The sequence below is a fragment of the Gymnoscopelus braueri genome (genome assembly GCF_963280865.1).
Source record: "Gymnoscopelus braueri genome assembly, chromosome: 3".
In the NCBI taxonomy this organism is placed as follows: Eukaryota; Metazoa; Chordata; class Actinopteri; order Myctophiformes; family Myctophidae; genus Gymnoscopelus; species Gymnoscopelus braueri.
Genome location: NC_137612.1, coordinates 42,068,146 through 42,090,318, shown reverse-complemented (window position 1 = coordinate 42,090,318; position 22,173 = coordinate 42,068,146). Strand labels below are relative to the sequence as shown.

Genomic DNA, 22,173 nt, shown 5'->3' with positions numbered 1-22,173 from the left:
GCGTGGCCAGCTTCAACACCCGCTGGTTCTTCCTCAGGAAGGAGCCCAACACCGACAGAGCCTCGGGAAGGATGGAGGACAGGTCGATCTAGGAGGGACAAGAAAGGAAGAAAGAAGATGTAACAGTGACATCAACTCAGAGCTTTAGAGTAGTGGTTCTCAAACTTTTTCAAGGTAAGAACCCCCCAAATGAATATGTATTTTGGCTACAGACCCCCATCTGAAAATGTTTTGTGCCAGAGACCCCCACACAAGATTAGTGTTGATAAAATGTTAAGAAAATATTCCATCATTTGTAAGATGTTTTTCTGGGGAGCCCCCTGGAACCCCCTCAAGGACCCCTGCGGGTCCGTGGACCCTACTTTGTGAGAACCTCTGTTTCGTAGGACCTGTGTTCTTCTGAGTGTAATACTCACACACTGGTCTACATTAGGACTTGTACCTTTAAAGAGGATGTGGAGATAAGCGTGATGGTCCTGACGGCTGTCAGTCTGGTGATCTCGTTCTTCAACCTCTCCAGGAGGATCGCCAGCACGCCCGTCAGCTCCGCCCCCAAATGGTCACCTAGGTGACACACCATGTGACCCATACAGGAAATGGCCCTCTCTTTGACTTCCTGGTCAATGTCCGTGGCCTTCAGCCTCTTCAGGGTGGCTGAGAAGAGCTGAGAAATGGAACAGCAGGGGAAAAGTAGGAAAGCAAATAACATACAGTACCAGACTGGAGCGCAGGTAGAGTAGAGATGCTAATGTCTCTCTAATGTGATGCACATGCATTCATCCCGCCCTGTCAGTTTCATGAGATTGAAGCAATTTTCATGATACAAGAGAAGAGAAGAGAAGAGAGAAGAGAAGAGAAGAGAAGAGAAGAGAAGAGAAGAGAAGAGAAGAGAAGAGAAGAGAAGAGAAGAGAAGAGAAGAGAAGAGAAGAGAAGAGAAGAGAAGAGAAGAGAAGAGAAGAGACAGCCATCCACCTCTTTAACAAAGGGTTTGGGGTCGAATCCCCCCGCTGTGGATCCATGTTCCAGTGGTCTCATCACTCTGACCAGCTGCTGAGAGACGAGCAGGGCCTCAGAGGTGATCTTATAGAAGCTGTCATCCACACAGCTCACCACTGGGGGCATCAGCACCTATGTGAGACAAGTGGTGATGAGTGGATATGTTACAGTATGATTGGAGAACCAGTACGATTGAAGAAAGCGCGCTCGTTTTTACCACCCACCCAGCACTAGAGGGAGCCACAAGCCAGGCTTGTGCACAAACATATATGGCCACACACACACACACACAGTCACACACACACACACACACACACACACACACACACACACACACACACACACACGCGCACGCGCTCATGCTTTTTTTGGTTTATTGAAAGCAGGACTGTTTAGATACTTTTATTGTGTTCTGGCTTTTGTTTTACTTTCTCCCTGACACACACACACACACACACACACACACACACACACACACACAGTGATCCATGAAAAGAACTATTCTGTCCCTATCGGTTTACAAATCAAACGGCGCTGAGTCGACTAGTGGAGCGTCGGCCGGTCAGTGCGGGCACTCGCGCCTGGAGGCGCGAGGGCGCACTTCCTCGGCCTCAAGCTCCACTAAATCGGCGCGCCTCCGTCATGGACAAGCGTGTGCGTGTGAACGCGTGTTCAGCGTTCCCCTCATAGATATTATGGTTCCCCTAGCGTAGCTTCCTGGTTGCTATGTGGGGGGGAACAACAAAAGACAGGTCCGCTCGGCGCATCAAAGCCCCGCCTCTCCGCGTTCTCCTTCTCCTCCGAGGAGGAGGAGAAGGAGAGAAGGAGAGGACGGGACGGTTTATTACGCGAGGAGGAGGAGGAGGAGGAGGCTCCTCTTCCTCGCGAGCCTCGCGTAATAACCCCCCGCCTCGCAGCGCCGTCCTCCTTCTCCTCCTCTCGAGCCTCGCTAATAAACCCTGTCTCGAAAAGCCCCGCCTCGCCCCGAAGGAGCCCCGTGCCTAAAAACGAGCGCTCTGTCTTCAATCGTACTGGTTCTCCAAACGTACTGTGACAGATAGACTGATGTCTGAGCAATAAACTGAGCAATGTCGAGCAATTCTTGATTTTGATTTTAGAAAGGGTCATGTAAACACCTTACCCTGATTATCTTAAAGATAGGGCAAGTGATATTTTTTGGTTACTACAAAAGTTTTTTTTTTCTTTTTTCAAAGCTCTATATGGTAGTAACCATTGCTATAGTGTTTGTTCAGTAACATGGGTCTCCCTGTCTCTCCAGCTCTTTAATATATATACAATAAGTGGGTTCACTGGGTTGCCAATTTCATCCAATCAGAAGAGAGTACCCATTTATCAGCTTCAATTGTATAGTGTTCTTGTTCCAATTTTGTCTTTTTTCTTTGTGTCATCACTTCCAATTTCACTTTATCCTGTATCCTGTATGAGTTCTCTCTCCAGACTGAATAAAATTGGTATCCCGACCTGAAAATGCATTTTCTGTTTACTATTACTGGACAAAAACAAAAACAACTATTGCAATGATTGTTATCAGAATATAGAGCTTATTTTAACCAAGAAATATCACTAAGCCTACCTTAAACGTAAAGTCTTAATCACAGTAGTATAACAGACCTATAGATTTCTGTTCAACCTTTTCAATCATTACAGTTGCTCTGCAGCAGCAGGTGTTTTAAATGGAGGCACGATCACTTCTATAATTTTTTGAAACCTGCATGTGTGGCTGGAAGGCTTGAGGAGGATGAGACAGGAGAAGGACATGAAGGAAGGACAGAGCATCTATTCTCATTGTGGAGGAGGTGCACTTGTCTGTCAGAGAGAAAACAATCCCTGGAAGGAGGGAAGGAAGGAAGGAAGGAAGGAAGGAAGGAAGGAAGGAAGGAAGGAAGGAAGGAAGGAAGGAAGGAAGGAAGGAAGGAAGGAAGGAAGGAAGGAAGGAAGGAAGGAAGGAAGGAAGGGAGGGAGGAAGGAAGGAAGGAAGGAAGGAAGGATAAAAGAAAAAAGACAATAAGAGAGAAATGGAAGAATTTATAAAGCAAACTGTGTTGTTGAAAGTGTGTATATTAAGGAGGATGAGACAGAAGAAAAACTGGCAAATTTTCAGGCAGATCTTGTGAAAGACACTTTTTAAAATGAGAGAGAGAGAGTGTGTGTGTGTGTGTGTGTGTGTGTGTGTGTGTGTGTGTGTGTGTGTGTGTGTGTGTGTGTGTGTGTGTGTGTGTGTGTGTGTGTGTGTGTGTGTGTGTGTGTGTGTGTGTGTGTGTGTGTGTGTGTGTGTGTGTGTGTGTGTGTGTGTGTGTGTGTGTGTATGCATGCAGGTTTGTACCAGGTATCAGTGCAGGTATATGCTGCTCCAGTGATCCTGGCACAGTGTGTGTGAGTTCAGTGAGCAGACAGAAGCAGCCCTGTCTGGATTTAATGTTCTTCTCCTTCAGCTGTCTGTGGAGGGCCTTCACTATGACTGGCACCTGGAAAGACACACAAGATTTTTTATACTTGAATTTCTTAAATAGATAACAAGTGTAAAGCCTAATTTATACTCCATTACATGTTGTGTCGCTCGCCGAAAACAACTGATTTTCAACCTAACAGTAGTAATATTTGTATTACATTGATTGATTGATTGAATAATTTATTAACATGCTCATTAACAGTACAGGTAGTCCAGTCAAAGCCCCAGGGGCTTGTTTCCATTGTGGTCCTTTATACTCAATTTATCAGTAATACATATAATACAGACAATACAATACAATACAAATATACTACAAAACATATCGGAATAAAGCTCAGTAGAATTATAAGGTATATTTACAGAGAAAGTAGGGGAGGGGGAGGGGCTCAGAGGATTCTACTATCAAGGTGTTCAAGGAGTTAAACTATGTTAATTTGTATTTTGACGAAAGGACTTGTTTTGCAACTACTACTCAGTACTACTGGCTACTGCTACCACTGTGACAACTATGACTAAAACTACAACTCCCACAAGTACAGGAAACAATCTAGGACAGAAATTAATGCGTGCCTGTTTCTTCAACATGGCGACTGCTGGCTCCTCCTCCCTGCTCGCCCCTTGGTCTGAGGCAGCCAGTGATGTGATGACCTTCTGCTGACCAGTACCCGCCCGGGTCTGTCTCAGGAGGGTGATGAAGGTGGCAAATATGTCCGCGCGCACGTTTTCCTCACGTTCCTTGAAGCGAGCGAGCAGGGCTGGGACCACGGAGGAGTAGAACGAGAGGATGAGGTCGCGGCGCGTGGCGATCAGGGCCTCCAGGCACTTGACAGCGGAGCGACGCACCTTCCAGCTCATGTCGTCGTCGTCGCTGTACTCGTCATCCGAGTCTGTTTTGGATTAATGCACATTACATTAGATTGGTTTAGAACATAATTGAGACAGACAGACAGACAGACAGACAGACAGACAGACAGACAGACAGACAGACAGACAGACAGACAGACAGACAGACAGACAGACAGACAGACAGACAGACAGACAGACAGACAGACAGACAGACAGACAGACAGACAGACAGACAGACAGACCTTGGTCAAGCCCGTCTTCTATGTCCATGCTATCTTCTTCCTCGTCATCGCCATCATCACAGTTATAGTTGGGGTCAAAGGTCATGAACTTCAGACATAGCTCAATCACCTTGGGGATGTGGGGTGACATCTCCTTAGGACACCTGTCAATCAACAGATATAGATATATATTTCTTTAACTACTGTTTTTTTTTTTGTGACACAATCCCCTGCCAGCATCCTGCCTCGCCTGCGAACACTGACATCAGACCTTTCCTCATCAAGGAGTCTGCCCATCTCCTTATCCTTATTCATGTCCAGGCTTGATCAACTCTTGCTGGCTTGTCTGCATGCTCACTAAAACCTCTACAACTGATCGTGGTGGCACACATGGTCTTCAACCGCCCTAAATTGTCGTGTCTCCCCCTCCTGCGTTCCCACAAATTGTAAATACATGGGTGATGTCACCCATGTATAGTATGTGGAGTCCAGTATGTATGTGGAGTCCAAAGCCTTGAGTTTGTCTAATAATTGACCATTGCCATGCTAAATGTGTGTGTGTGTGTGTGTGTATGCATGCGTGCGTGCTTGTGTATGCGTGTGCTTGTGTATGCGTGCTTGCATGCTGCGTGCGTGTGCATGTGCCTGTGTTACGTATGTGCGTGCGTGTACCTGCGTATGAAGGCTTCAAAAGCTTGGAAGCAGTATTCTCTAAGCTCATCATCTTCCACACTGGTGAATTTCACCACCATGGGACTCAACTTCTCAAGGTGTTCACCTGTGACAAACACACACACACACTAATTATTATGGGTCGCCAGACAAGGCTCAAGTTCTCTAATTAAATCATGCAAAGCAGTGTATGGCAAAGAATTGTTTACTACAATTTTAAAACTAAACAAATAATGAAATGCATAATTGTCCATAATAGTCATGTTGGATGTATAGTTGTACCAATCTTTTTGCAACGCTAAAGAACACTAAATCAAGCAACAGATCTCACCAACGCGATGGCCTCCCTGTCGACTGACAGTTGCCAGGCACTGAATGTAGGTCCGAGTCAGAGACGTGGGCGGGCCCTTGGCCAGCTCAACCAATAGATGTTCAGTGAGCTGTGAGAAGAGGGCGGGGCTACAGCAAGGTACCAGGTGACCCAGAGCCAAGATGGAACGCTTCCGCACTGCCATTCTGGAGCTGGTTAACTGAGGGAACGCACAGACATGCACTGAATATATGAAATAATATTAAACTGAAGATTTGTTTGTCTCTGTCCTTGGCAGAGGTCTGCGGTCCACTGGGAGCATATTTCTAGTTTTTAATGACATATATCCTACTTTTACTTCACACATTGACACTCAGTCAGACATTTACCTGAGCCAATAAGCAAGACAGAAGAGAGCCATGGAAGCTGACAAGCGAACCACTCAACCTGGAGGAAAAGTCAAAAGAACTCTTTAAACATAATACTGAAGAGGCATAAAGGTCACAGAGGCTTAATTCAAGGTCTGCAGTTTACGGCCAGGGGCAAATAATAATACTTGCAGTTGGGGTAAAAGAAACAACATCAAAGTCACATATACACTACATATGGCCATAGTACATTAAAATAATATTTTGTATAGGCTATATAATATTTTGGCATTGTATGCTTTATTCAAACAGGAGACAATGAGGACAGAGAGAGGGGAGACATGTAAAACATGATGGAGGTCAGATTCAAATTCAGACCCGGGTCAGTGCACTAACTGGCTGGGTGCACACATGCTAAAATGCTCAAACCCCTGATTGTATGACCAACTACTATGGTTCAAGTGTTATGGGCCAAGTGGGTTGTTATAGCACCACCATGAGGCCGATTTTAAACATTTGGGTCAGAGGTACTTCCTTGGCCTATACTGGGATTGTTCGTGCAAAGCTTTAACGCCAATCGGCCCAACAGTGCTGGAGATTAGCTGCTCACAGACACATGGCCTTGGTGGAGACAATAAATAAAGCTCAATGTAGTAGTTACCTCCCCAACATGTCTGACAGGATGTCCAGGGCCTCAAGCTGCACTGACACGTCCTCCTGTTTCCCCATCGCACCAATCAGCTGGCAGGTGATCTTCTTACACACGCTGACCGTTAGGGTCACACCTGGCAACCCAAGCACACACATGTGGACAAGTGGAACATTTGGAACAAAGCTTGGAACACCCTGGAGTGTCTTGGCGGAATTACTGTTGGAAGCATCGGTTACATCGAACTTAGGCTAAGCAAAGTTTTGAGGTAACATAAAGTAACGTGAAGTAAAATGACAAGCAAAAGTAAAATGTCCAAAATGTCATAGTTACATTGTGTGAGAGGCTTGATTGCCATGGAAACCAGAAGCACAACTGTATCAAATTAAAGAAGAAGAAGAAGAAGAAGAAGAAGAAGAAGAAGAAGAAGAAGAAGAGGGAGAGGGAGGGGGAGGAAACTAACCAGATGAAGCGGGTGGGAGCTGGGCGATGACGGTCTTCAGTCCCATGCTGGAGATGTCTCTGAGCTGCTCCTTATCAGACAGCATGTTGGCGCACAGAGTGTCCACCATGGTTTCCACTTGGTACTCCTTCACCTTGCTCACCAGAGGTGCCAGGCTGCAAAGTAAATGCACCCTTAATATTTTGAAGATATTTTTAGCATTAATATCTGAGAAGTTTTTTAAGATCTACATTTGCTTAGGATCGCCCCTCAATTTCTATATACCATTAACGATCCCATCTCTAAGTGTCATCATTTTGTCACCCAAGAACTTATTTTCCTACAATCCTTTAATTATTATTTATTAGATATGCACTTATTATCAATTATGAATCATTTTATGAGTCAGTAAGTTCTTTTAACTGTATAGAATGTCATAAAAAACATAGCATGCACAACAGTAACCTTGGAAAACCTGCAGGCGCCCAGGCACAAGGAAAGCAGCAGCTGACACATGTATGGTAGGTGTTGGGTTTTCTCATGTACTATTAAGTGACTGGGCTTGGTGTAATTATATACTGTGTACAACAGAGTAATAACCGAGGTGAGCAGAAAGTTATCTCCATCATGGCTAGGTTCTTACTGGATTTTTTTGCATTGGTAGCAGTAAGCAGTGTAGCAAACAAAAAAAGGCCTATGATATCACATGTTTTGCTCAACAAGATAACCTCCACAAATCAACACTTTTCAGGATGTACAAACCTTAACCGCAGGCAAGATGCCTGAGGAAGGTATTATTTTATTTATGTTTATTATTTATTGAGCGAGTGAAGATGGTGTGCAGGTTCTTCTCTATAACTCTGAGAGTGCACAAATGCAACTAAATGGACCTGAGTTCAATGAACAGAGAGGATTTTACGCAGTGTACCATTTGACAGCCAGGTTTTGCACTTCTCCGTTCTTGTCCTCCAGTAGTGTGAGCAGCATGGAGACCACCTTCCTCTCACTGTCCTCATCCAGCTTTATACTGTCCTTCTGCAACTCCAGCATCAGGTCGTTGGTCGCCATGAACCTACATAGACGCACAAAGAAATGCCTCTGTCACACATACAAACATACCAGCACCTTCACTTTATTTTCAAATCAAAAGTTTACATTTGTAAAAGAGTATAGGTGAAATGATTTCCTGTGAAGCTACATGAATTGTGGTTACATTTTAAATAATAAGATTAAGAATAGAATATCATATCTCATATTTGATATCAAATATCAAAACAATGTTTGAACTGAAAAATAAAGACAAAATAATGAAATACATATTATCCACATTAATCTGTAGTTGTATTGTTATGACACACACACACACACACACATACACACACACACACACACACACACACACACACACACACACACACACACACACACACACACACACACACACACACAGTGAAGAACAAGAAGATATTGACACATTCTCAACTGTGTGTGCCCCTTCTAAACACAGTTTGTAGCCTATACAGAGTGGCCTTCATGCTTTAAATGAATGTAGGTTATGAGTCACTATTGTGACTGTCAAAAAGTGTCATCTCACTGTGTCATGCGAAGTTGCTTTGTCATGCTTACCTAAAATCTTTGTCTGTTGATGTCATTTTCTCCAACAGGTTGGAGATGTAGAAAGATACATTGGACATCTTGGTAGTTTTACAACTGTCACAGCTAATAAGTAATTATTTAATATTTAAATACAAAGATAATAAAGTGTATGTATTTCAGTCAGACAACATGGCGAGGCTGCAGAGGGGACAGCAGTTCACTGACATAGTAGTTGGGAACTTGACACTTGTTGGACAACATAAAAATAGACATGGAGAACAGCCCATGTCAGTGGTTCTCAAAGTGGGGTTCAGGGACCCCAAGGGGTCCTTGAGGGGGTTCCAGGGGGTCCCCAGCCAAATGAGTTGATAGCCACAGACAGTTCAACCACTTCTAAAAGTGGAGTATGCACCAGCCTTTACCCTACTTTATACTTCAGCTAGATCTGCTATTTTTGAACATTGTTGAAAAATCTTGAAAATCCAATCCAATCCAATCCACTTTATTTATACACATTTTAAAACTTGTTCAGGGTTAACAAAGTGCTGTACAGAAAAAAGAAAAAAAAATACACTGGGAAAGTTAAAAAACACAGAGACAAAACAAAACAAAAAACAAAAAAAATTAAGGGGGGGGGCTGCATTGCTGAAAGTACCTTTTTGTTAAATTATCGACATGTCGATGTTGATTTTTCTTTCTCTCATATAAATGTGTTAATCGTAGATTAATCACGTGAAGGCAGAACCTTGAATATCCTGCTGAAGGACCCAGTTCCACCCGGACGGACATGTTGACGGACTGACCAGGAAGCGGCGCGTTCTAGTGTTGCCATGTCCGCTTATTGTAAGCGACCTTGGGCTAGTTTTTTTTTGCAAGTTGCTTGTAAATATAATATTGCTAGTTGTGAGTTGCGGTTTTTTGGGCTTATTTCTAAAGTGTAGTTGCTTATTTAGGCTTGCTTCCAATGTTTAATCATTATTTAAACCATTGGCTCTCAAATATTTTCATTTTCTGCGCAGGGAGCATTTGTGTTGTTAGAAAGTTTCAAAAACATTCCAAATATTCCACAGTTTTTGAAAATAGCTGATCTACAAGCTTGATCATCAGACGCGCTGTGAGCTTGTAGATTGGCTATTTTCAAAAAGCCGATAAAGTGCTCATGTGCCTATTCTTTTGGGCTTGTTTTCCTAGACCTGGTTGCTTATTACTCTCACAAAATATGGCAACACTGCTCCCGTCCTGTGGACTCATTGCCACGTCGGATGAACAGGCGGACTCGGACTGTTTATATTTGTTTTAAACGGGCTCATCTGAGGATTAATTCACTGAAAGCGTCTCCTAATCGAACACAATCATGGTAAATGACACATTAGCTCACTTAATATTTGCTAAGGTTTGTTTTTGAGTTTGTTTGTAGCTGACGTTTACACATTATACAAGCTAACGAGCTCCATTAGCCGTTAGCTGTTTGAATCTACTTCGATGTAACGACTTAATCATAAAGATATTAAAATCATGTTTGTTGTGATTTGCAGGTCTCCGTCATCAACACAGTGGACACCTCCCATGAGGACATGATCGTGAGTTTCCTTCTTGTTCTTTTAGCTAAAAGAACAGCTAATGACATATCTTTCAGACATGTACAATTTGGTGATAGTCAAGTCACCTTTATTTGACACATTTAAAAACAACAGAAGTTGACCCAAAGTGCTTTCCATACAAAATAACATCATAAAGACCTAATAAAATACAACATAGTGAAAGCAATACCTCATTCGAATACAGCATAATTAAAAGAACATTAAAAGCAATACAATGTAACACAAAGGTTAAAATACATTCAATGACCAAAGTAGGCCACAAGTTAATTGCCCTCAGACTGAGCTGAAGGCAATGGAGAACAGGTTTTTTTTAGGGTGGACTGGATTTAAACCTTTCAATGGTGGAGCCAACCAGTTGTTGTTTTTTACAGTGGTGTGCATATTTGCAGAGAGGGGCCTAAAGCGTTACACGTTTATCATAATAATTATTTATATAATTGTGCCCTGCATGCATACTTTGAGGAAATGCATGCTATATGCCAAAAATGATTCCAGGCTTTCATAGCAGTTTAGTGGTTTTCATGCAGTTGTCATTGCAGCCATAACATCTGAATCTGACGTGTCAAAGAATGTGAACGACATATATCTTGTCTTGTGTGTTAGAGGTACTGTAAGTGTTTCTTAAAATATTTCATATCAAGGACCCCAAAATCTTAAGTATTTGGCCGCGAACCCCCATCTGAAAACATGTTGTGCCAGAAACCTCCCATACAAGATTTGTGGTGTTGAAATGTTTCGTAAAACCCCCAGGGTGCTTTTACTTTTCATAGTTGCGTCTTAAGTAGGTACTGTGTTGTTTCCATCTACTGGAATCATATTATCCAGTGTTTGTTTTTTTCTATAAATTAACAAAAACTAAAAAAGCTACTGGTCAATCACGTGTACATGTAAGTCTATATATTCTTCTGATGGTTTCATGTGTCTGTGTGATGCTCTCTATGTTGCAGCACGATGCTCAGATGGACTACTATGGAACCAGACTGGCCACCTGCTCTTCTGACCGCACAGTGAAGATCTTTGATGTCAGGAATGGAGGACAGATTCTGGTGGCAGACCTTCGAGGGTAAGACACGATAAGCTTGTTGTCTGAGATTATGTTTGTATGGTTTCTCTTGTCCTTCTTCTTTATCTATCAGTTATTCTAGCTGTCTCCCAGTGGTGTAAAGTAACTAAGTACATTAACTCAAGTACTTTACTTAAGTACAATTTGAGGTATTTTTACTTCTACTCCACTACATCTCAGAGTCAAATATTGTACATTTTCTCCACTACAATTCTTTGAAAACTTTAGTTACTAGTTTACTTTGTAGATTTTTATTTTTATTATAAAACATTACATTACCCACTTCAGCCCTATATATATATTTCGGCCATTTGACAATAGGCGATCAACAAGCTCACAATGCGTCGCATCGCAGCGCATTGTGAGCTTGTAGATCTGCTATTTTTAAGATTTTTATACATTTGAAAACTTTGAAATGGGACATTCTGCATAATGAGCACTTTGTACTTTAAGTATATTTTGATACCAATACTTTTGTACTTTTACTCAAGTAAATTTAGAATTCCGGACTTTTACTTGTAACAGAGTATTTCTACATTGCAGTATTGATACTTTTACTTAAGTAAAAAATACTAGTACTTTTTCCACCACTGCTGTCTCCTCACACACACACACATAACCTTGATCAAATGTGTATGTCCTTCCAGCCATGAAGGTCCAGTGTGGCAGGTGGCGTGGGCCCATCCCATGTACGGCAACGTCCTGGCGTCCTGTTCTTATGACCGCAAAGTAATCGTCTGGAAAGAAGAGAACGGAACGTGGGACAAGATGTATGAATATACAGGACACGAGTCGTCAGGTTGGGAGCTCATCTGGTCTTGCTCTCTTTTAGCGCAGAAACCATCAAACATTCAGAACAATAAGGAGAAGTTGTTAACATAGGGTTACCACAGGTTGTGGTGTGTTCAGGTTTGAAAGGTCTGGTGTGAATTGAGCTTCCTTTATAATGTAAATAATTGTGATGAAAAGACGATGCCTTTTTTTCCCTCCAGACGCTAACAACAAAGCTATGTGTTAGATAGATGCCTTTATTGATCCCGCGGGGGAAATTCAGGGTCGAAAATTAGCACAGCAGTTAAAACTTTTAAGTTACAGTACAGAGAATTAGACATACCGTAAGACACATTCATAGGAGGAGTAACATCACAATGTCGGCCCGTTTGCTCTGCTTCAGCCCTCCTCTTCCGGTGGTGCTCATTTGTTTTAATTCCTAAAAACATCATCTCTACACGTTGTAATGGGAGTTGCCGACAGATTCAGCTGCGGAGCTCTGAATCTGTCTTGAGAGATTATCACAATACAGACATTATCAATTACTAATTAAAAATATATAAATGTATACACCTTATACAATCATCCCGCCTGATACGGAACGAGAAAAAGAGTAGGTATGCTTAAGCATACATATGGCATCAGCACAAACCACAGGTAACCTTACAGATGACAGAGTGGATGTGTTAGTTGTTCTACTTAACAATTTCTATTTACAAGCCCACGATTCTGTTGTACACACCTCTACAGAATGTGAGTCAGCTGCTGCTGTCTGTGAATGTTAAACTTGTTAGTGACTTGTATCTGTGTCTCCAGTGAACTCAGTGTGTTGGGGTCCCTATGACTTTGGTCTGATCCTGGCCTGTGGGAGCTCCGATGGAGCCATTTCCCTGCTCACCTTCACCGGAGACCAGCAGTGGGACGTCAAAAAGATCAGCAACGCACACACGGTCTGTTTGACACACACACACACACCATGACTATTTACGCACACACACACACACACACATGGGAATGCATCATACACAGTGGTGAGCTGTGGATTTTTGAGCTATGGGGGCTCTATTTTATGACGTCACGGCGCGCCCACGGGCATGTGCACATAGCCACTCAGCTCAGTGCTAGTTGAAATACTGTATTCAACATGTGATTATTAATGTAATTATATTTCTTATTATTTTGTTGCATTGTTAACTTTAAATTAATTATTTTATTTTCCTTTTAGTTTTATATAAAAGCCCGTTACATAGATTCAACCACACATAAGTACTTAAAATAATCAGTCAACTTGTCTTTACTTGAATTACTTTTTTTTAAGACTTACATTGCTTTCAAAACAGTGGTTTTTAAAACAAGTAAAAAATAAAAAAATACCCTTTTGCTACTCACCAAAACAAACACGGTTTTATGGAGTTGAAAGCCTACTCTACTAAATGGGAACACTGTGAGCCCCCACCTCACGTCTAAAATACAATTTTTGGCCAGAAAATAAAATATTTCACCGGAATTAAAAGAAACCCCATCTAGGCCCAATCATTTAGGCACCATGACGCCTCCATAAACGCCTTCAAATACACAAACCAAGATATTAGAATTTCGAATACCAGAAGAAATAATGATCTTTACGGCACAAAGAACAAACTAAACCTTGAGCTGCCAAGTTGACGCATGTAAAGAGCTGTCATTTATGTATGTACTTTACCACTTTATTTTACTGTTGTTTTTATGAGGCAAGGAATCACTTAAATAATCTCACCAATGATGTCAACACAAATGTTATAACAAAAGTCAATCCAAAAACGACAACAAATCTGTCATCGATAAATAACTGAATAAAAAACAAAAAACAAACGCAGTATGCTCAGCTGGTTGTATTGTTTTCCACTCCATTTTAAGGATGTATTTTGTTGTTTTTGTTCTAGATTGGTTGTAATGCAGTGAGTTGGGCTCCTGCAGTGGTCCCAGGCAGCCTGGTCGACCAGCCAACCGGACAGAAACCAAACTACGTCAAACGCTTTGTCTCTGGGGGCTGCGACAACCTGGTCAAACTCTGGAAGTAAGTCACTTGCTAACCACTCGTCTTTTTCTGTCAGATAATGTGATTTATTGCCGTGGTTCTCAACCTCTGGATCAGGGCCCACTTGAAAATCTCAAAAAGTGTTTGCGGCCCACCCATCTGACCACTTCACACAGCATTGTGTCCCTTTGCGACGGGTTGTGAACAGCTATTTTCAACTACTTTTGCGACACACACAAAAAAAGTACGACTTTCCCAGGCTTCTAGTGCCTTAGCTGACAGTGTCTCATTATTATTCCACAGAGAGGAGGACGGCCAATGGAAGGAGGACCAGAAGCTGGAGGCTCACAGTGATTGGGTTAGAGACGTCGGCTGGGCTCCCTCTATTGGTCTGCCCACCAGCACCATCGCCAGCTGCTCCCAGGTAAGACTAAACAGGGGAGGCTCTGGTTGGTTAAGTACCCACACAGGAAACCAAGAGACTGCATGAGGGAGACTGTTGACAGCGTAGCCGTAGATAATATATAAACATGGATACCTCATTGGCCGCTGCGGTTCATTGGAGCGATGTGTCATCACGGCCACCATATTTTGTGGGGAGAGCTGTGATTCCTAATGCATGTATGCCCCTGCCCCATGTATGTCTATTGAAGCAAGATGTCACTGCACAATTATATGGATAATACGATGTGATTAAATCAATACAATACATAATATATATAATACCAAAACACCTTATCTTACAGATAATAACAGTAGTGATATAAAGCAGAAAAGGTTTTAGTCGCTGGTACTTCAACTCAGGCACATAAGCTTGCAGTGGAGTTATGGCAAGCTTCCCCACATAATATGGGGGTGGTGTTGATGTGCGGCCCCACTGGCCAATGAGGTTTCTACCTCATTTATGTCTATGATTGACAGGAGGTGTAAGCATTGGGTACATTGGTAATTCAGAAGAACACAACTGTGTATATCCGTAGCTGCGTCCACACTGCTAACATAAGCCACTTGTGGCGGCTGATCTGTCGGCCCAAAATTGGCTAGCGTAAACCGAGAGATGATCACAGTTTATCATGGATTACAAGCTTGTTATTTCCCAAATTGTGCCATTGATGTAGTGTTTAGTCATTGTTATTGATAATAGTCCTATTAATACAAAGGCTATCATTGCAAGTTGACTGGTAGATTTTGTACATGATATCTCTCTGGGACAAAGACAAGTGAACTTTTATAAATACCCTCCAGCCTACAAATACGAAGTCCATGTCCACTATTTTGTACCATCGATCGGTGTGTCTGTGTACCTGAAAGCTTGGCAATATGTTGCACTGAGCAGTTCTACCAGTCAGGTCCAAACTGTATAGAACAGCTCTGTGTCATGTGCATTGTTGTTTTGTGTCATTATTACACTTAGTTTTAAGTCAGGAAGTTTGGTCCATATGTATAGAGCATTTCTTGTGTCTCTTTGTAAAAGCTAATAAATCACTGTCCTATCCCTGACAGGACGGACGTGTGTTTATCTGGACGTGTGACGACCCAGCAGGGAACACCTGGACAGCCAAGCTGCTCCACAAGTTCAACGATGTGGTTTGGCACGTCAGCTGGTCTATCACTGGAAACATCCTGGCTGTCTCTGGAGGAGATAACAAGGTGCGCTAACCATGCACACACACTCAAATAGGCCTGTCACAATTGTTAGCTACATAATCGCCTGATTGCAATGATTTGAGCTTATGCGTATGTGTTCTCTAGGTGACTCTATGGAAGGAGTCAATGGATGGCCAGTGGGCGTGTATCAGCGACGTGAGCAAGGGTCAAGGAGCTGTCACCTCCATCACAGACACACAGCAGATTGAACAGTGACCCTAACATACACGTATATGTTTAGCAGAATGTGGGAAGTCAAAACTCTAACGACAAGAAAATGTTATCCACACTCCTTAAAACAGATCTGCATCCAAACTCCAAAATTCGAAGTCCAATTTTTTATAATAATTGAGTTCAAGTTCATGTCAAGCAGCCACTTTGTCCTAACAAGGAGGACCAGCGAAGCTGGATTGTTTTGTCATTTCTGTGCCGTTTGTTCTGTCAGCACTGTTGTGACTTCCCACATTCCTGTTATTGACAGAAAGATAAACACACACACCCCTCCACTAACTGAGAACTCCAGTCTAAACAGCCCATCATCCTTTGTACCTGCCCCTCTGCAACCGCTCCAGAAGTAAGACTGAGGCGGGCACCAAACAACCTTGCGCCTTTTCTTTGAGTCAGCGATTTGGGTGCCGGTTGAGTTTACCGTTCGAACGCCTCATAGTTCCATTTTCCGGACGTGAACCGGTTTGACCCGGTGCCAGAAGCCAAATCGATGGTTTCTTGGGTAGCACAAACTCTGCTCATACAGGCTTGTTTCGCCCCAACAACCATTATGGCCTAAGCTGCTTCTGTGTCTGGACTTGAGGTGCTTCTGTGTCTGGACTTGAGGTGTCATCTCCTGAGGATCACAAACTGAGTGACATCTGCAGTAGACAAATGGAATATCCTCCTAGGACCAAACTCCTCTTTTACAGATGGAAAAGGTTTTTTGTTTTTGTTTGTTTTTTGTGGAGCAAATAGCAAAATTGACAGGTGTTTGTAAATTGAACCTGCCATAATTGTTATTAAATTGACGTTCATGAAATGAATAAATCATCATGTTCACAAGGCAGCTCTGTATTGAACTTGCTTGTCAAATGCTGAACTGTTTTGTTTGTCCTGCATTTTATTGTTTCCAGATTAAATATTCTGTATATGTATATTCTGTTTATTATTTAGTTTTTGATTAACTAATTTGAATGAGACCATATAGTGTTTTCTAGTTTCTACAGCAGCAGTCTTGACAAATGGATGTGTTTCGGCTCCTCAGACCTTCATCAGCGGTGTGTCCGCTATCATTCATGCTCATAAAAGGTGTCAACTCAAATGGTACAATACAGCAGTCGCACAAATAATATAGTCTCTCAGAAGTGATCTCTGTAGTATCTATTATTGCAGGGTGAAAACTGGCTCCAGATGTGGGCAGATTACAGTATTTCAGAGAACATGATGGTGGGTAATATTGAGTCTTATCTACTCCCATCTTGTCAGGTGAAATGATACATTTTAATTTGTGGTTTATAAAAGATTAATCAATCGTTCATAGATGTAATACATAATTTATAGCTGTATTCATTTCTCAGATAATATAAGCTTGGACCTTTTCCACCGTCTATTACACTCGGCTATGAATGTTGTCTTGTCATAGTATTTTATTTTGTACAGTGGCACTGGTTGTCAAACTTTAATGTCAAGTTAATATTTTTGGCTGCAGACCCCCATCTGAAAATATGTGTCAGGAACCCCCATACAAGTTGTGTGTTGTTAAAATGTTTAAAAAGAATATTCCTCACTTTTTTTCCTCCGGTTTTTTTTAAATAACAAATCTACAAGCTTGAGTTCAAATGGCCAAAGTTTATAAAGTTAAAGTGGTTCAACAGATATCGGATTTTGAATAAAATTAGCTGGGGGACCCCCTAGAATCCCATCACGGATCCCTGGAGGTCCCCGGACCCCACTTTGAGAACCACTGATTTAAGACGCGACACATCAGAGAGCTCTGATTGGCTGTTCAGTCTGAGAAGAGAAACGGAAGTAAGCAGCAAGCCAACGACAGAAAAGTAAAGAGAGCACGCACGCGCACACCCCAGTGTTGCCATGTCCGCTTATTATAAGCGACTTGGGGCTTGTTTTTCTGTCGCTTCGCTTGTAAATATTGGTGGTTGCGGTTTTTTGGGCTTGTTTCTAAAGTGTAGTTGCTTATTTGGGCTTGTTTCTAAAGGGTAGTTGCTTATTTGGGCTTGTTTCTAAAGGGTAGTTGCTTATTTGGGCTTGTTTCTAAAGTATTTGGGCTTGTTAACTAACTAGTGCTTCTCAAATATTGTCAAGTCAAGGACCCCCAAATTAATTTATTTGTAGACCCAACCTTCTGAAAATATTTTGTGCCAGAGAGACCCCCATATGAGATTTTGTGGATTTGAAAATATTCCTAAACTTTTTTTCCAAGATCTTTCTTGTAGATATTTTCAAAGAGCGCTCATGTGCCTTCTTTTGAGCTTGTTTTCATAGAGCTGGTTGCTTATTTCTCTCACAAAACCTGGCAACACAGCCTACGACAGAAACTTAAAGAGGAACACACACACACACACACACAGTCGCTCGCAGCATTGAGTTATGTAAGAAGAGGACGCAGATGCAATGTTTACAAGGGTCCACCATAGAGTTGGCGTCCATGCACCCAAGCGTTACTACAAGGAGATGTCTGTGTGGGATGAAGGCAGCGAGGAGCTGCTGATCAGCCTGATCAGAGACAGACCCGCGCTGTATGACGTCACACAGAGACTGTACTCCAACAGAGCCGTCAAGGCAGTGCTCTGGCAGGAGATAGGAACACAGCTGGTCATATCCCGTAAGTATTAAAGTGTTTGTTTTGTTATTGTTAGCTTAGCCTAGCTAGCAAGCATTATTGTAATGGAATATCAGGGAGCTCTAAACAAAGAACTGTAAGTTTGTTACTGGATAGAAGCTGTTTTCAGGGATTTAGCAGTGCTGTAAGATTATAGCATGTTATATTACCCCTTATTACGCAGGGGGTCTACAACGTTTTTTCAGACCAACGACCCGTTGAACCCTTAGCCCGGTGGTTCTCAACCTGTGGGTCGGGACCCCACATGATTTAATTTTTTGGGGGGAGGGCGGATGCCCAGATGACAGTGAAGTGACAATTTAAGAACTTTTGAGACATTTTTAATACCTCATAAAGGACCATTACTGCATCAAAAGTAATCACAAAATATACTATAAAACTGGTCAAACATTGGCCAAATTGTCAAATCATATAAGAAAGGGGCAAAAACGTGAAAATAGCAGATCTGCTGATCTACAAGTCGGCAGATCAGATCGGCTATTTTCACAATATTTATCTGTGGAACCGAGTCAAATTAACTGTAATGCCTCAACTCCTACATTCCAAGTGCTTGTCTGGGTGGGGGTCCCCAGTTCATATATGATTATTTTTGGGGGTCACGGCCTGAAAAGGTTGAGAACCACTGCCTGAGGGAGAGATGAAGGAGGGGGGCCACCTCTACATAATGTAATAAAACTGTTACATAATTATATTAAACTTGATAAGAGGCTTTCAAAGCTAGCTCACCATATTCAGCTGATGAATGTCTGTTGACTGTTGAGAGATTTGGGATTAGTTTGGAAGTATTCCACAGGTTTTTCTTTACAGTACCTATGGATTGTCTGTCTCCAAGCCATGCTGCAGATTTAATGGCTTCATACATTTGTTTGACAGCACTATCATCAGTGTTGTGAAACTTAAATGTTTTAGTTTGTATGTTTCCCACCATATTTACTGATAATGTGTTGGATTAATGTTAATGTGTATTTTCAGCCATTTACGGTTTTCTTTTTTTTTTCGGGGTGGGTCCTTCCTATCACACAAATATTTGGTGGCCCCCCATGTAGTACATTGAGGACCCCCTAAGGTTGAGTTTCCCTGACACAGGGAGATACTGTGACTAAATGTAACGAGGGGAGATTTAGATTACATCCGACATACTTCAGATTTTGGTCGTTTTATGGTCATGGGTTATAGGCTAGGTATAGGGTATATGCTACCTATTTAGTTAAACAACTTAACACTATAAATCATCTCTAATTTCCTCACAAACATCCATATAATTTAATAACACAGTATATGTCCATGTCCTTTTTTCGATAACTTCACATCTTGTTTCCCAGGACTTTACATCGACTTCCCAGAAAAGTTACATCGTAACTCCAGAGTAATTACACTGTATGTTGTGAGCTTTACCAATAATTGCTTATAGAATTGAGAAGATTTACGTTTAAATAATGTATTTTGGGCTATGAATAAAATTAGCAAATTGGCCCTTGAAGGAATGAGTTTGAGCACTCTGAATCATCTGATCACCATAACCGTTTGCTTTTGGCACAACTTTATATGTTATAACTTTATGTTATGACTTTTAGAGAAAGAAATAAAGCGGAGATGGGAATCTCTGCGAACCCAATACGGCCGCTACAAGAAACTACTTGCACCGCCAGGCAGCTGTGGAGCAATTAGGACTGGAAGGCAGCAATGGATCCTGAGCAGGCTACAGTTCTTAGAGCCCCACACATTCACAAAATGGAACCAGGCCCCCAGGGTAAGTGAACTAATGTATTTTATTCATTGAGTAGAAAGAGCTTTTTACTAGTTTCTTTCCATTTACCAAAACCCTGTGATCTAAGGACCTGCAGTTATTGTCTTAAAACATAAATATGTTTTGAAGTGGGGGGTGTCATTAGGTTATAGCTACTGGGTGTAAATTGTTGTATCCTACCGTCTCTTACTTTAGTTTTAGGATCTAAAAAGTGACCACTGATTGACTAGACAGGGCTTAACCCCTTCTTAAGTTAACACCTAGCCTTTCAGAACATGGTCTCATCTCCCATCTACTGAGGTTTTAGCATCTCGGGTGTGTTCAAACTTGAACACACTCAAAGCAAATGAAGCGCAAGCACCTTATTGTTCTGAATGTTTTAACATTAATAAAATGATATGAACTCAACTACAATGTATATTACATGTTTTTTTAAATATTTTTTTAGGAAACATCTGCTGACGGTGATTGGCCCCCTGATAGCATCATCTATTTCAGCGATGATGTGCTTACACACAGCGATGAGCCTAACATTTCTGGAGCTGAGCCAAGACCCAGTACCCCTGAAGAAAAGCCCATCATCTCTGGAGCAGTGTCAAGGCCCAGCACCCCTGAACAGACGCCGAGCATTTCTGGAGCAGAGTCAAGGCCCAGCACCCCTGAACAGAAGCCCAGCATTTCTGAATTGGAGTCAAGGTCCAGCACCCCCGACGTGAAGCCCAACATTTCTGGATTAGAATCAAGGTCCAGCACTCCTGAAGAAAAACCCATCATCTCTGGAACAGAGCCATGGTCCAGCAACCCCAAAGAGAAGCCGATCGTCTCTGGAGCAGAGCCCAGGTCCAGCGCCCATGTAGAGGAGCCCAGCGTCTCTCTAGCAGAGCCCAGTGAAAGGCCTGTCAGAGGGGAACCCCGGCCGAGCACCTCCAGGGAGCCACGCAGTACCAGGCACTGGCCAAAGAGACGCAGGAAGATGCTGGAGGAAAAAGAGCCCTGTGATGATGCAGGGACAGACCTGTTGGGCATCATCGGCAAAACTCTGGAGAGGTTAGCCTCTCAGCAAGAGCTGGATGATGATGACATCTCCAGCTACTGTAGGTCACTGGAGACCAGAATGCGGAAGCTGCCCCAAGCACTACTTCCGCACTTCCAGCACGAGGTGGAAAACTGCCTCTTCCGATATTTGACGTGGCCAGTTACTCAGGCTCATAAATGACAAGATTTAGTGAGTGTAAAGTCAATGGATATTTCAGGGGTCGTCGTCACCTACTTCAATACAAACTTTGAGAAAAACTGTCATTTGGTTAGGGCAGAGGTGATGAAAAAGGACTGGGACAGAACAACCAATTCCCAACATGGAAAGTTCGTTGCCAACAATGACTTACTGCTGTTAGTGACAGTAGAAATGACTACGATGACACCGGTCTTGGTTCAACTAATGCATTACTGGTTAGGCGGACTGTAAAGACTGTGATCTTTTAGTTGTACGTTAGCCTTAAAATGAGTTTTGGAAGATCTATTATAATTTAAAATGTAGAAAAAGCTTAAAAGATTATAATAAAATAACACTGTATGAAAAAGAATTAATTTCTGTTCAGTTTTCTGGAGGTCATTATTTTAGTCAGTACTGCTACTGTTTGGGGCCAAGGCATGGATGTTCACACTCACAGCACAGCAGGAAAGGCGTCTGCTTAAGAATGCTACGGATGGCACTAGGTGTCACATAGGTGAAACGTGGACCTCTACGGAAGCCTCCCACGGGTCACAGGTGGAAAGACTGGTGATGAAAGGTTATAGACAAGGTCAGCTAGAGAAGGATGAGGCTGGCTGGACACTATGTCAAGCACCCAGCCCAGGACTGGTGCCCACTAGTATCCACACTGGTTGTCTCCGCCAGGCCGAAAG

At 42.4% G+C, this 22,173-nt stretch overlaps 3 protein-coding genes across 3 annotated transcripts in view; 2 read left to right on the top strand and 1 right to left on the bottom strand.

Annotated features, from left to right (window-relative positions):
- The window catches only part of cand2 (cullin-associated and neddylation-dissociated 2 (putative)), a 15,888-nt gene extending 7,086 nt beyond the window's left edge, over positions 1-8,802 (bottom strand). The window contains exons 1-14 of the mRNA XM_080424526.1: positions 8,602-8,802; positions 7,904-8,047; positions 6,997-7,151; positions 6,546-6,669; positions 5,906-5,963; positions 5,538-5,736; positions 5,207-5,312; positions 4,556-4,698; positions 4,038-4,354; positions 3,342-3,483; positions 2,727-2,845; positions 974-1,129; positions 443-664; positions 1-88 (exon numbers count right to left, since the gene is read on the bottom strand). The exon at positions 1-88 is cut by the window's left edge and continues 119 nt beyond it. Of these exons, the coding sequence (XP_080280652.1) occupies positions 1-88; positions 443-664; positions 974-1,129; positions 2,727-2,845; positions 3,342-3,483; positions 4,038-4,354; positions 4,556-4,698; positions 5,207-5,312; positions 5,538-5,736; positions 5,906-5,963; positions 6,546-6,669; positions 6,997-7,151; positions 7,904-8,047; positions 8,602-8,669 (2,041 nt within the window). The 5' untranslated portion in view covers positions 8,670-8,802. The remainder of the gene's footprint in view (positions 89-442; positions 665-973; positions 1,130-2,726; positions 2,846-3,341; positions 3,484-4,037; positions 4,355-4,555; positions 4,699-5,206; positions 5,313-5,537; positions 5,737-5,905; positions 5,964-6,545; positions 6,670-6,996; positions 7,152-7,903; positions 8,048-8,601) is intronic.
- A 992-nt stretch (positions 8,803-9,794) lies between these two features.
- sec13 (SEC13 homolog, nuclear pore and COPII coat complex component) lies at positions 9,795-16,815 on the top strand. The gene is made up of 9 exons (XM_080424524.1): positions 9,795-9,928; positions 10,107-10,151; positions 11,120-11,235; positions 11,883-12,034; positions 12,823-12,956; positions 13,929-14,062; positions 14,327-14,447; positions 15,527-15,673; positions 15,776-16,815. Exons 1-9 carry the CDS (start codon positions 9,926-9,928, stop codon positions 15,884-15,886), a joined length of 963 nt encoding a protein of 320 aa, XP_080280650.1. The 5' UTR covers positions 9,795-9,925; the 3' UTR covers positions 15,887-16,815.
- A 1,421-nt stretch (positions 16,816-18,236) lies between these two features.
- LOC308082641 (uncharacterized protein) lies at positions 18,237-21,827 on the top strand. The gene is made up of 3 exons (XM_080424522.1): positions 18,237-18,503; positions 20,096-20,271; positions 20,717-21,827. The coding sequence occupies exons 1-3, from the start codon at positions 18,293-18,295 to the stop codon at positions 21,482-21,484; spliced, it is 1,155 nt and encodes a 384-aa protein (XP_080280648.1). The 5' UTR covers positions 18,237-18,292; the 3' UTR covers positions 21,485-21,827.
- The last annotated feature ends 346 nt before the right edge of the window (positions 21,828-22,173 follow it).